This window comes from Dermacentor silvarum, chromosome 7, assembly GCF_013339745.2.
Source record: "Dermacentor silvarum isolate Dsil-2018 chromosome 7, BIME_Dsil_1.4, whole genome shotgun sequence".
In the NCBI taxonomy this organism is placed as follows: Eukaryota; Metazoa; Arthropoda; class Arachnida; order Ixodida; family Ixodidae; genus Dermacentor; species Dermacentor silvarum.
The window spans coordinates 15,647,427-15,661,179 of NC_051160.1; the positions used below are offsets into that span (position 1 = coordinate 15,647,427).

Below are 13,753 nucleotides of genomic sequence, written 5' to 3' on the forward strand. Positions count from 1 at the left end.
CCAGTGCCCGTGTTTGAAAGGGCTCCGTGATTGCCCGATGGCCCTGACATACAAAAAGTTGGTTTAATAAATATCAGTAATTTAAACTGTGTTTAGCTATGCAATTTTTTTTATGTTGGTGCCACCATGTAGTCTTCGAGCCCCTTCAACCATGGGCCCAGGTGTTGCAGCTCACATTGAATGCGATTGTACATAATGCAGCAATCCCTTATGAAGGAGAGAAAGGCTTCGTCAGAACAACATTTTTAGTATCAACATATAATTTCATTCTGTATGCAGCAAAGGAATCAAGCTGGCCAAACATAATGCTCAGTTATAAAAAAAAATTTATATCTGTTGGCCCATGCTGTTTCTCTGGTAATGCACAAGGAAACATAAATCTCTCTGCAAAGCAAACCAGATGGCTCAATGTTTCACTTGAACAAAACACAATGAATTCAGAAGGAATTAAATTTATTTGCAAAATGCAATGAAAAATTGACTGGTCTTCACTGCAATAAAACATTCTACGGATTATACATTTATTTGTTTATAAAATGGGAAGAATAAAAAAAAATCACAGCAGCTTTCAACATTAGGTATGTGGTGTGATTGGATGTGGATGAAAAAGTGCATTCGATCCATCGAGTGCTGTTATTGCTGGTTCCCCCTATAGTATCAAAGTCAGTGGTGTCACTGGTGAGTACACAGGTTCCACAAAGTGACTCTTGGGAAGAATTTTTAAGCTCACTGTTTCACTTTGACCTAGATGCGCTCGGTGATAAATGTAAATGATGCATGGTGCTGCCAAAAAAATATGAAATATATAAAGTGCAAGGTAATTGATGAAACTAAAAATGAATGAATGACTTCTCGGAATACAGCTTGCACAGCAAATTTTACAACTACTATGACAAGTTGTGCTCAAGTGCTCAGGTTTCCAATGTTCTAGTTCTGAGATCGCAGTATCCCAAGACTGCAATCTGGCTTGCTTGAGAGGGACGATTGGGAGATTTGGTATCATGCATTTATGGTAGCATGTAAAGAGACTTTTGGGAAATGCAGTTCGAAGACAACAGCTTGCAGGTGCAGTCACAACAGAAGGACATATTCAGGTAACTCAGGCATACACATTCCAACGTGCGCTGCTGCGCTGCGTTGAAGATGGGCAAAGCACACAACTAGGCTATGTAGGAATCGGGCATGCAGGGAGGTGTCGGCCAACCTGAGTGCCTGATTGAGAACCCTTTCTTGTCCCTGAGCATGGGGTTGAGAGTGGGCCAGTAGTGGAAGAGCATCTCCACCGCTGGGTGCCGTGCCTTGGCCGTGCCATGGGCGATCACGCACAGCAAGTCCTGCACCACAGCTCAATCAGTTACTCTAGAGACCGCTAGTACAACAGCCCACATCATACCGACATGGCTGGATCTTGCACAACTCGCAGTGGTGTTTAACAACTCTTTCTCAAACTATAAAGAATCCACAGTGCCAGAAGGTACTGTTATTGCCCAGTTGGAAAGGTTTATACGTGACCAACTGGATCAAACTATTAGCTGTTGTGCCCCAAAGTGGAGTCTCCAGAAACCAGCAAAAGCCAGAAACCTCCACCAATAAGTTGGATTGTTTGTCATTTTCACCTGTTACTTCAATGTCCCACTAAGAGCTGCCAGCGCCAATGACCAACAGCCATAAGTTCCAGAGAAATGAGATCACCTTTTTAATAAAAAGCAGCACATCTCTGTTATGACTAGCCTGACACAGCGGACCTGGCTTTGCTCACAACACGAGCACACTGGAGGCAGCTCGAGATAAGTGGTGGCGGGTGCAACATATTCACTCAGCAGGCTGGGCATTATAATCAATGTAGATTTCATTACAAAGAGCTAGTACAAATTCCTGTAGATCCAACTACAGGTACTCATTGATTGAATAACTTTTCAGTGATTTTACTATGTCTAAAATGTCTATGTGCTTGCATATACCTGTTTTAAAAATATACCTTTAGCTAACAGAGAGTGCTTGTGTCAATTGTACTTGAGCTTTTAGCAGTGTTTTACGTTATTAATTCATACCAAACTGCTCAATTAACATTTCTGTTTTATAGCACTAAAGCTAAGTTTTAGTGCAGAATGAACCTGCGATAAGCCTACAAGCACAGGCTTCTAGCACAGGTTTGTAGCACAGGCTTGTCCTAGCCTGAATGCTCCTTGTGCAAGTATTTTAATGCAATGAGAGAAATGAACCCTTTCCAATTTGCTCACTTCACCTTCACTACAAAGGCACACAGAGACTTTAGATAAGTTGTACTTGCTACCAATTCAGCACCCACGCAAGCAAAGGGAAAGGAATACTTGCCTTGACAATGTCTCGTTTGAGGCTCATGAGACATTCCAGCAACTGGGTCTGGTATGCTGCCAAAGGTAAGGTCAGAAAGAGTAATACTATAACCAGTGCATGAAGGTGTGAGCGGTATTTGAACCAATTCGTTGCTTAGGAAGTTTATTTGCAAAAGGAGTAAGACCTTGCTTCTCACACTGCCTTGAAAGAAATTTGCAATACTGCTAATGAGATGATTTTAAAAGAAGCTTAAACTGAAATAGTATTGGCTTTAAGGAAGGGCCCAATCAAACCACATCTAAATAGACAGCTTGTATCAACTGTTTCTCATAAGTGTCCCTTACCCATATTAAGATGACATATTGTTTGGCCCCACATCACACCTTCTATTTTCCTGCTTGTGGAATGCTCATTGCCGTGCAATCTCTTTCCTATCCACTGGTATGTGACACCATTACAAACAAACATAGGCAACCAGAAAGATACAATTAGAAGCAATGCAGATAGTTGCAACAGGAGCATGCAATATTGTGCGATTTTGTACACTGTAGTTGATTGTGCCTGCTCAGATGAGTTGGCCCTTCAACTCCTCAAACACTATATATTTACTAATGAAGTATTCAAAGGTGACAAAGCGCACAAGCGCAACTGTTTAGGCGAGTTGGTGATGCACGATTCAAGTGCACGTAGCATAATGGAACAACATCGAAGAGAGAGAGAGATGAACACACTTAGCTCTCTAGCACTATGCCTTCACAATATGCAACAGTGTACTGACCCACATTCTCTGTGTACTGGAACACCATCATGATAACTGCTGATGTAGACATGTTGGCATAATTAAGGGCATCTGCATCCACTGGGTTGGCTGGAAGAGAAAGACAACAAGGTATGCCTATGTTAAACCCAGTGAACTTCGACTTGCTCCCAATTCATTATGCCCCATCAAAATAAAGTGACACAGTAGGAGGGAATAACTGATCAGAATGTCTGTTATGCATAATTACATACAAGTGGAACATTTAATCTCTCTGTAGCTAGTTCGTAAGCATGATGTAGTCTCATGTTCATGTTGTTGAGTCTGAATAAGGTCACTGCTACAAATGCAGGTGCACCTGAAAATGAAACAAAGCATTGCAGTAGTTTCGAAAATGTTTGCATTTTTGTTTATATGCTCAAGTATATTCTTCCATGATGGCCACAGGCATACTGCGCAAGGCTAAAAATGTGAAATATGCAACCAAAAACAAAAGTTAGGTGCTTCTTGATGACAACAGATAGAGACAGGATTTGTCCATCTATATGCTGTCCTCTCACAAAATATATTTTCCCATTGCTTCCCTGCATGCACAAAATATAGCTGGAAGCACAAGATCAATAAAGTTTCAGCCAAAGCTACTTACACAGTGATTAAATTGAAGTCATAATTTAATTATTAAAGCCACCTGTTGAAGTTATCAGTCACTATCTCTGATATATAAGAAAAGTGAAAGTATCACTGGGGACCAACAGAACCAACAATATTACACCAATTACTCTGCAACATAATTTTTATGTGCTCTGAACAAGTACAACTTGTCCATTGCCACATTAAGAAATGTTTCACATGTGTATGTCTCACCAAGCTAGTTTGACAGACAAAATATGCTACAAGAGCAAGAAAAAACAAGTTTGCAAGTGTGAAGCAACATTTACACATGAATTTCTCTGCTTGGAAAAAAAAAAAAAGATATCGTTAGAAAACTGTCACACATTGGCAAATAAAATTTTTTTGTATTAAGAAACATTTACACATATTCCACATTAGGTACTTAAAGCATATTCTTCCTGCTAAATAAGGTTAGGAGTGTCTGAACCTTCATTTTTCTTTTCTGGCATCTTTTGGAAGCTGCCAATTTCTAAAGTTGATATGACAAAGCCATAAGAACAAATTGAGTGAGAAATTTCAGAAAATTATAAAGCCCCAATGTATAAGCATACATCTGATTAGCGTAAGTGTCTGATCTCCTAAGCTAAGCTAAGATTCTAAGACCCCTTAATCTAAACAACACAAGAGTAAGCAGTTGTGTCCTCAACCTCTAACCATCCTAGTAGACAGCTCATGCTGTGCTGTAGTGGCTTGCCTGAACTAACTAATCGATGCACTCTATTAGGCTTATGTAATTCCAAAGAGAACAGGCACCCACGCAAAATGGCAGTTCAAAAATGCACTGGTGATTCATTCAAATTCAGACGCAAACAACAAATTGCTCTACATGAACCAAAATCTGGCCAGCAGGCAAGGAATTTATTAATTACTCACTGATAGTGTAAGGTAGCAGGTGATTGCAGAGCATGTCTACGATGTCCTTGTGCAGGGATGCCGGAAATAAGGCCATCGATGAGGCCACAATGTAAGGCAGTGTGTCCATATATTCATGCTCCAAGAATGGGACCAGGCATGCCAGAGTGTTCAGGATCGTATAGCCAAGAGCTAGGACAATAACAGAGAGTGGCATATAGGCAGGAAACAAAACTGAATTAAGCTAGTTGGATTATAACATACAGTGAACCATCGTTAATTTAAACTCCAAGAGGAGCAATAATTAGTTTCAATAAAAGTGAGTTCAAGCTAATCGAAACCCCTTCAATACAAAGCTACGATCAATGCACTCAATGAGTTACCACAAATCAAATGCACACTTGACTGCACTAGTCAGTTTTTATACATGCAAATGGCTACATTGTCATTGTTCATGAAATTGGCCCAATAAAAAATTTACCGTTTGATGTGGAAACAGAAAGAGGAAGCACGAGAACACAGCCGAAAGTTTGTGCCAACCTAGGCCAACTTGGCTGCTTCATTTTCTCCGTGTACATTAGTGCACATACAACACAGCATAAAGAATAGATGTTTGCCCTCTTGTCTCCTGGTGATTCACACTTTGCTACAACTTACGCCTGCGCCACTTGTTTGGTTTTTCACAGCTGCAAGGACATTTCATATCATAATTAACGTACTGGACACAGGAAGCATTCTTCTAGCGCAATCACTCCTATTAAAATTTTTGCTCATTGGAATTCAGAGCATGTTTAAAGAAACCATAGCATCGACGTCACAATTCATGAAGATGATTGGCTGGGGATGTGATAACCAAAAGAAAACAAGAGTGCCAGTTTACCATGGGCAGAGGTGCTGCATCTATTTACATACATACTCATGCGTATCCCTTGGTAAATAAGTATGTACAGTGGAGCAGCATTTCTACCTGTACAATGTTTACATAATGGTGTTGAATTCTTTTCATCACGGCACACGACTTGATCCTTCGATTATATTGTTTGCTAGCGGTTGCTCTGGAGTTCCAGCCACAAAAAGATGCAGATAGTGCTTCGCTACATTTGCTTCAACAGTACACATTTATCTGCTTGCAGGACAACACAAACGTTCTGGCCTAAACCCAGCAATAAATTATGTCAGGGTGCAAGGTAAGTAATTCAGAGCACCTACACAACCTGACAACTTCAGTGAAAGCTTTTCTGAGCTATAAGGCCAATAAGCCCACAGTAGGTCCCAAAACAGCAGCTTACAGAGGCAATCGGGCCTGAAAATTGCTGCACACCACTAAAGGTTAGCTCTCCTGAAATGGCAGAGGTATGCACTTTTGCTCAAAGTTTTGCCAAGTTAAAGTCTGTTCTCAATAACCAAGGGGAAGACGCATCTCTTGTGGCTGCTATATACAAGACAGTGCGCCAAAATGACAAAGTGGTAAAAAAAAAATGTTTGGAATAAAGATGCGGGAATTGAATAAAATTGTGCATCCCCCGCAGCAATACAAAAGAAAGTTTGATAAGTTTAAATCCACGCTGACCAAAGTACTAGGCGAAAAAAAGTCGCCAAGGAGCTGTTCACCCCCTTACATTCAAAGTCATTACAAACAGCATGTACGTGCATTTTAGACATCTTCATTCATTATTTATTAAAACAGCCAATGACTGGACTAATATTTCCACAGAAACTGTGGAACAATTGAACACTGCACCTTTCAAGAATGCCATCTCTTCACTGAAGTTGCTCAGAGCTCATGTAGTACCCTCTAGACAGGAAGCATTTGGGGAACTGATAAATTAATAAATACTAAGAAAATTAGACCAGGGAGCAAAAATCTCGATGTGATTATGTAATAGAAGAATGCAGTCCCCTTGGAGTCACACCACAGACAGTCTCTTCACTGCTTACAATGAAGCCATGGTTATGATCGCTGAATATTTTCAGATTGCTGCTCCATCATCCCTAACAGGAGAAGCACCACAGAATTTCAATCACCTTCAGGCATTATGAGGCTTTAGTAACTTGTTCACAAAATTTCCAACCCACCCTGCAGTTCACCAACTTGCTGAGAGTGTACATTTTCAAGAAACAAATTACCTTAGGTGGTTGACTCGATGACAGGCTTTCTTTTTTTTTGGGGGGGGGGGGGGGGGTAGAGGGGGAAGGGGCCACTTGCTGAAGGCCTTGACTATTTGAGGAAAGCACCTATTTTTCAGTAATTATTTTCGGTAAAGATCAAAATTTCTGGGGGGGGGGGGGGGGGGGGTCCCCTAGGGCACGCCCCCCTGGCTACGGGCCTGCTCGATAAGTATATGACTGTCATAATGCACTGACAGTCATAATCCTGACACGTTTTTTATGCCCCTCTCGAAAACATCAATAACGAAAAGAAAATTGTTAATTTGGTTACTCAGGTCTAATTGCTTTCTGCCAAAGGTAAAAATCTCAATCATGTTACATATTACAACAGCACAGAAAGACAGCTGTCAGAAGAAAAATAGAAATCACCAATTGCATACTCGAACACAAACCACTAGAGACCAGAAACTGTACCCCTTTTCTCATCACTGTTCACGTAAATTACCAAGGCAAGCCATTATGTCATAGTGTCAATAAAAGAAACTTCAATGATGCACACAGTCCATAATATATTAAGAACTTGTGATAACCAATAACTTAAAACAGCGCACAATCAGCATTGTTCACAGCATGCAACGAATCTAACCGAGCATTACCAGCTCAGTTGGAGAGTCCAAGTTGAATTATGCTAAATTTTCTCACCATGAGCTCCGGATTGTATGACAGGAACAGCATCCACTAATTGCACAATGGCATGATAGAGAGCCTTGTAGTCCAAACTTGGAAACAATGTTGTTCTGGCATGGTCCTTTTCATGACAACGGATCATGTCCAGAGGAATGCTCGGTACATCTTTGAGGACACTGAAGAACAAATCCCCAAGAATACAGAACTTGCAATTCAAATAATAAAAACCAAGATAGAATAAAACAACCAAACAAACAAGCAGTCTGTCGATAGGTTGTTCGACCAAATCAACACTCTTAAGTAGGCAACTGAATTGAATTACCTGTGCAAGACAGAGGACAAACACAGACACTCACAAATGTTTATTACTGCCTGAAGCAAAGCATATATAGATATATTCCATCTTTAACTTAAAAAAACAAGAACTGGTCCCACCATACTAACAAGATAAAGCTTTCAAAGCCAAATGAGACGTTCTGCTAATGCTTTTCCTAAAATATTCTGTGTTCTTGTTAATAAAATCTGTTTGCCATGAATTCGTGGCTCACATTCTTGTGTTTTCTTTCTGCACCTAGCAGAGTATAAATTCCTGAATAGTTGTCTATAATGTGCACTTGTTTATGACGCTCTTGTGCGATATTGCTTGCGGTGCACACATGACAAAAGGTAAATACCTTCAGATATTTTCATGCTAATCAACACTTAGCAGTAGTACTCATGTACATTCCTTTCTTGTATTCATATTATTGTGGTAATTTAACTTAACAATTATGCACTACCATAAAGAAGAACAGTTAAACCTCATATCTGCAGGCAATAACATGCACAGCAAAATTAACATACTTATCATTCTTGGCAAAAGTGGTAGCAGAATGCTGCTGAAACGCATGTTTTAGGTAGCATTGTCAGCTTTGAGAAATACCAGAGTCTTAAAAAATTATCATGTAGCAGATATATTCACAGTGTATTCACACTGTGTTGGATGTCCACAGGACAAGCTCGGATGATGGGAATTTTTGACTGGCTGTCTGCACACATGGTTGTCTTGGTTCTTCCAGCAGGCCTTGCCCATGCCTCTAGCAGAACCAGTTTAAGTTTCATAGAGGACTCCTGACCTTTCAGATGGCACAGTTGGTTTCAGCTTTGTAAATATTTTTTTTATAAAGACGTTGAAAAAACAGTACATAACTGAAATATAGCTTAAATAATGTAGAAACTTGGGCCAGGTAGTGTAGCAAATAGTAAAGATTATCAGATCTGCAGCATGTTTCCAACAGTGCTGTCACAATTTTTTGAAGCACATCTCTAAAATGAGGCAGAAAAGTACTAGCTATATCTCCGCTAAACTTTGTTGCAAGGTCACTAAAATTGTCGCTAGAACTTTTTACAATATTTTAGCGAATGCAGGCATTTCAGAAAACTAAAATATAAGCTAACTTGGCATAAATCATTTACCAACACATCTCACGTTTATGAGTGAGGAATAAACAGCAATGAGACAGCTGTGTATAGAGGGCTTTTACTTTACTTTTACGCTTAAACAACAACAGATTATGATAGCAGAAATTTGGAGTTTACCTTCAAGTTGTAAGGTTGCAAATGTAGTGCAATTCAAAAGAACATGAGTACTCTGATCTTCCTAGCATACAAAGGCACATGGTCTCACATTATCCCTGCAAATTTTCTAGTTCTCAGTGCTCCTACAATGAAAGCTAAATTGTGCGACACGCACTTAGTCGAATGTTAAAACGGTGATGAAGATACGCGAGCTTTATGCAAATAAAATGTTACGCTACCGCCTCTTGATCTATCTGAAAACTCCTCGCAGTACTGATTTTTTCAAGAGCCATAAGAAAAAGAATCAATGCGTTCAGACTCGCGTGAAAGAGCCCATCAGCTCCAATGTCTATGTCTTTCGACAGTCGAGCTTGTCTTATTCACTTGTTGAGTTCTAAATCTCACTTTAACATTAATTGCAATAGGTTTAGGTAAATTTATGGATACTCTTACAAATGTACTCTAATTGAAAGTTTGGTTTATTGAAAATGCAGTACATGGAGCCTTTAGACCCATTCAAATCGGTTTCGTAAAGAATTTAAACATCATAATAAAAACATGCATTTTGTGAGCCCACTGTGAATTTTGTGAAGGAAACCATTGCTTCTTTATAGTCACAGAGCCTGCCCATTGTACAGCCAATTTCGGATGCCGACAAGTAGTTTTTGAATAATAAAGTGTGCTTTAGAAGGACATTTTCGAAGTGACTTTCCCAACTTCGAACAGACAAGAAAGTCGCTAAACCTAGCGACAAAATCGCTAAAATGGCAACACTGGTCCCCAACTTCTAATTTTTCTTTCTATGTTGTTTGTTTGCGGCTGCATAAATCTGAAGGCGAGAAACAATAAACTCGTATTGTTGTTAGCCAGAACAACGTGCGCGCCCTTGTCTTCCTCGTGCTTCGTCTAAGCACTAGCTGGTCTCATAAAATTTGATCTGTGGGATGTAGTAACTTTCCGTACACTTGACTGAGCTTTTTTTTTTTTTTTGACTACTCAGGCTTTAAAAATGAAGAGAATATGTTTTTCATCAACACACAATGACCAGTTGCTTACAAGTCTATTGCAAAGGGAATATTTATGTGTTTTCCTTCTGACAACAAGCAGTAGTGTGTACCTGTAGCTGGCTCCTACCTTCTACGAGAGTTTTGCACTCAGTTCCAAACTTAACATCTTGCAAGATGAGAATGAGGCAAAGATGTTGCCCCCTTTTATACTTCACAAGTGCAGCCAATTGAACAGCTTGTGTACGGATAGCTCCATTCTACTCAATTCCTGCCATATAAAGTGATTTTTTATCAGTAAGGCTTAAACAGTATCATTTCAAGGCATAAAGCTAGAACACAGACATTTATGGTTCTTTAGTCATAGCTTAGCAACAATATGAAGGTAAGCTTTGCAGTGCCGGACGAAGAGAAATTACACAACACAGACATTTATTGAGCTGCTGAAAGAAAAACTTTCAGAAAAGTTGTTAAACACAACAATTCTTTATTTGATAACATTTGAGAATCATGTAAAAGGGTACGATATTAGACAACTAACCTGAGTAGTGTCTGGGAAAAATACTTCAATGTGTTGGCAACATCTACCCCTGACGGCAGGGGAGGGAGCCCATGCAGAATTCGTGTATGATAGTCGTGTAGATTACGAATCTTGGCGGTGACTGTAAGAAAAGTTTTAACAATCAAGTCACAGCAACAATCAAAGTTCAATGTTTTCGGAATTACAATTATCCACTGTCTGAAATGGGAAAGGTTGGCCATTTCAGACGTGCATGAAGATACTCAAACCAGAAGCAAATGAGAACCACTCATCTCCACTAGTTCTAAATTGTCTCATTATTCAAATAGATCATTATTTGAGTTCTAGTCTACGTTCAGTGAAGTGCATTGAGCATTTGAAACACACTTATTACAAAAAAAATTCACTAAACTATATCCCGTTTTTGGAATCGTGTAAATAGATCTTTGATTGCACAATATGCTGTCCAAGTTTGGGAAGAATGCAGATACATGACCCATTTCTGTTATTTTTTTTTTCTTTTTCTACGTACATAAATTGCGCTAAAAGCTCAATGAGGAAATAAAACAAGGCAAGAGCTATGCATAAATACATACGTGGCCAACAGCTTTGAAATTTAATGAAATAACGGTCAGGCTAAACTGGTGAGACTCTTCAAAATATATGCTATAGTTCTACATAACAGTAGTATCGGAAGATATTAATACTGATTCAGTTAGAAAAGCAAGTTGGAAATAACTAGGACCATCCCATACAAATATTGCCATATTACGGAAAGTACATTTGCTTGTTCATCCAACTCAGGTACTTAGGAAAGTTGAAGCCAATACAAAGCAACCTACGAATAGAATACTGAGCAAGTACCCATGATAACACAATTGGCTACCCTAAACTTTTACGTAATCTTTACACCATTTTTTTGACGTAGCAAGCACCCATGCCCATATTTCCAAGAAGTGACTGCACATTAAGCTGCCAGGGGCACTCCATTACCACTGTATTTTACTTTTTTTTAACATTGACGCAGTAGGTGGACAATCAGCAATTTTTGGTTCACACCGAGTGGCCCACAATGTTCAACTAAATTTCACCCTTTTTCCACTAGGGTGTACATATTTGTGTACACAAAATAAATGCACCTGTTGGTAGTCAGCGCTCGTCCTGTCTGGTCTTGTCCCGTTTTTCTTGTGCTGTTCTTCAGCATGATGCAACTAAATTCACAGGATCTAGCTAGTGCAACCCCCCAGCCACACACCCCCCCACCTACCATCCCTTTATCTATTACATTGTTTGCATCTTTGTTATGTGACCAAACAAATATACAAAATGTAGGTGGCAATCATACGTGTAGACAAACCTCACAAAGCTGAGATTAAGAGGGCAGAATGAGAGAAAGAATTATAGCAAGACTGCAGGTAATAGAGGTTTATAATGCTTTATACTCACTCAATTTCAGGGCTAACAGAAAACCCTATTTGTCTATGGTGTGCCCAGTACCAACAGAGCTAATTTTTTTCTCTATACAACTCCTGCGAAGACAGACTCATTTTTCATGTGTTAAGATTTATGTGCCTTCAGGATTATGGTCTGCACACAATTTCTTTATTTATGCACTTTATGAGAGACACTTATGCTATTCACACTTGGTTTCTGTAAAACTATTTACCCACAGAAACATATATGAGACATGCAAGACTACGCTGCAACGGTCATTACATTAGTTCATTTAAGAGCGAATACTTACATGCGGCTGCTCTCGTTCCCATGTTGAGCTATACTAATCTCGACGTCTGGCAACAGGAAAAAGTGGGGAGAAAAAGGAAGACTGCAGTTAAAAGTTTACTCAAGCAAAGTTACAATGCAGGTTTTTGCACACACAGGTGCTTTTGTGTATAAAATACTGTGTCTGTAATGAATCTTTGCATGCTGGTTAATTTTCAATGTGCTCCAAATTAAGATTACCATATCTCACAGTGAAAATGCAACAAGCTAAAAGATGTGTCCTTTAATTAAGCGCTAAATGTTGTAACTGTCTTAAATACCATGGTCGACAGAACCTTTATTCCAAGAAAGAGTAAAATGATGGCCCACGCGATTGATTTATATACGTACAGATGATTACAAGAAATTAATGGGATAAATAGGAAGCTTCAATTTCCTATCAATATAACTAATTTTACTCGGCAATATTTCCTGGAAGGTTCCACAATTCAAAATGAAATGATTTTTATTCTTCCATCACAGCTTGAATGAACGACGCGTAACCATATCTCTTCCACCTTTTTTTTTTTTTTTTTTCTGAGTAACCATGTATTATAACCACTTTCCAGCCACCATAATAACATTTAGGGGCTCCCAGCTAAGATATATGACGTAGCACGCAACAGCTGCGGGGCAACTACAAAGGCTATCAAGAGTTTATAAACCGTCATTTACTTCTGCACTTCCGAGCGTCAGCGTTTTCAACGTTATTACAGCCTTTCTTGAAGTCGACCCCACGCGTGATCAACTCGCTGGAATGTCAACGCGATATACAAATGGGAGTCAGGAAAAAGGCTGCGCGCCATGCCCATCACATGATGAGCGGGAGCAGATCGAAATGATCGAGACATCGCAGCAGCATCCCGTTTGCGGCGTAGTTTACGAAGACGCGTTCACGGCCATCGGCAGCTCTCCGCCTAGTTGCTACGTCTGATCATCTGTGCTAATGATTGAGCAATCGAGAGTGGAACAGGTTTCGGGGATGCCGCTGCGCTTGCCATCACCAGTTCCGCATCCGGAGAGAGAGAGAGCGAGCGAGCCGCTCACCGTTTCGTTTGGAGGCGAGAAAGAACGCAGGATTAGTCGCGCGCGCGGGGTCTTTTTCCAGGCGCTTTAGCAGATCAGCGGCGACCCCGGCGATGGCATAACGGCGGCTGAGCCTCAGCCTCCAAGGATCGGAGCTGTCGGATCGTTTCGGGTCCCCGTCGACGTTGCTTCGACGCTCGCGCGAGCCAGCGGCGCGGCGTTTTCGAGCGGTTTCAAGTCGCCCAGCCCAGGCGCAGGCGGTGGGCCCAACCCACGGTTGTGAATGCGGAGCGGGAAAGGCATTGAGGGAGAGGGAAAACCACCAAGCTTCTTCTTTGCCGCACTAGATGGCTGCAGTGCACTACCGGCATCGAGAACGATAGCCGTTCAAGAAAAAAAAGCAGGAGATGGCGGTAAAATTTGAATATAGCGTGGAATACAGCATACGTTACATGGGCTATGCGCCCGTATTCTGTCTGCCTTAATCCATTC

At 40.3% G+C, this 13,753-nt stretch overlaps 1 protein-coding gene across 1 annotated transcript in view; it reads right to left on the reverse strand.

The window, feature by feature from the left end:
* Window positions 1-13,523, reverse strand: part of LOC119458587 (protein unc-79 homolog) — an 82,476-nt gene extending 68,953 nt beyond the window's left edge. The window contains 8 exon segments of the mRNA XM_049670918.1: window positions 1,205-1,334; window positions 2,335-2,390; window positions 3,095-3,184; window positions 4,619-4,789; window positions 7,409-7,569; window positions 10,496-10,616; window positions 12,219-12,264; window positions 13,283-13,523. Of these exon segments, the coding sequence (XP_049526875.1) occupies window positions 1,205-1,334; window positions 2,335-2,390; window positions 3,095-3,184; window positions 4,619-4,789; window positions 7,409-7,569; window positions 10,496-10,616; window positions 12,219-12,240 (751 nt within the window). The 5' untranslated portion in view covers window positions 12,241-12,264; window positions 13,283-13,523.
* Between the last annotated feature and the right edge of the window lie 230 nt (window positions 13,524-13,753).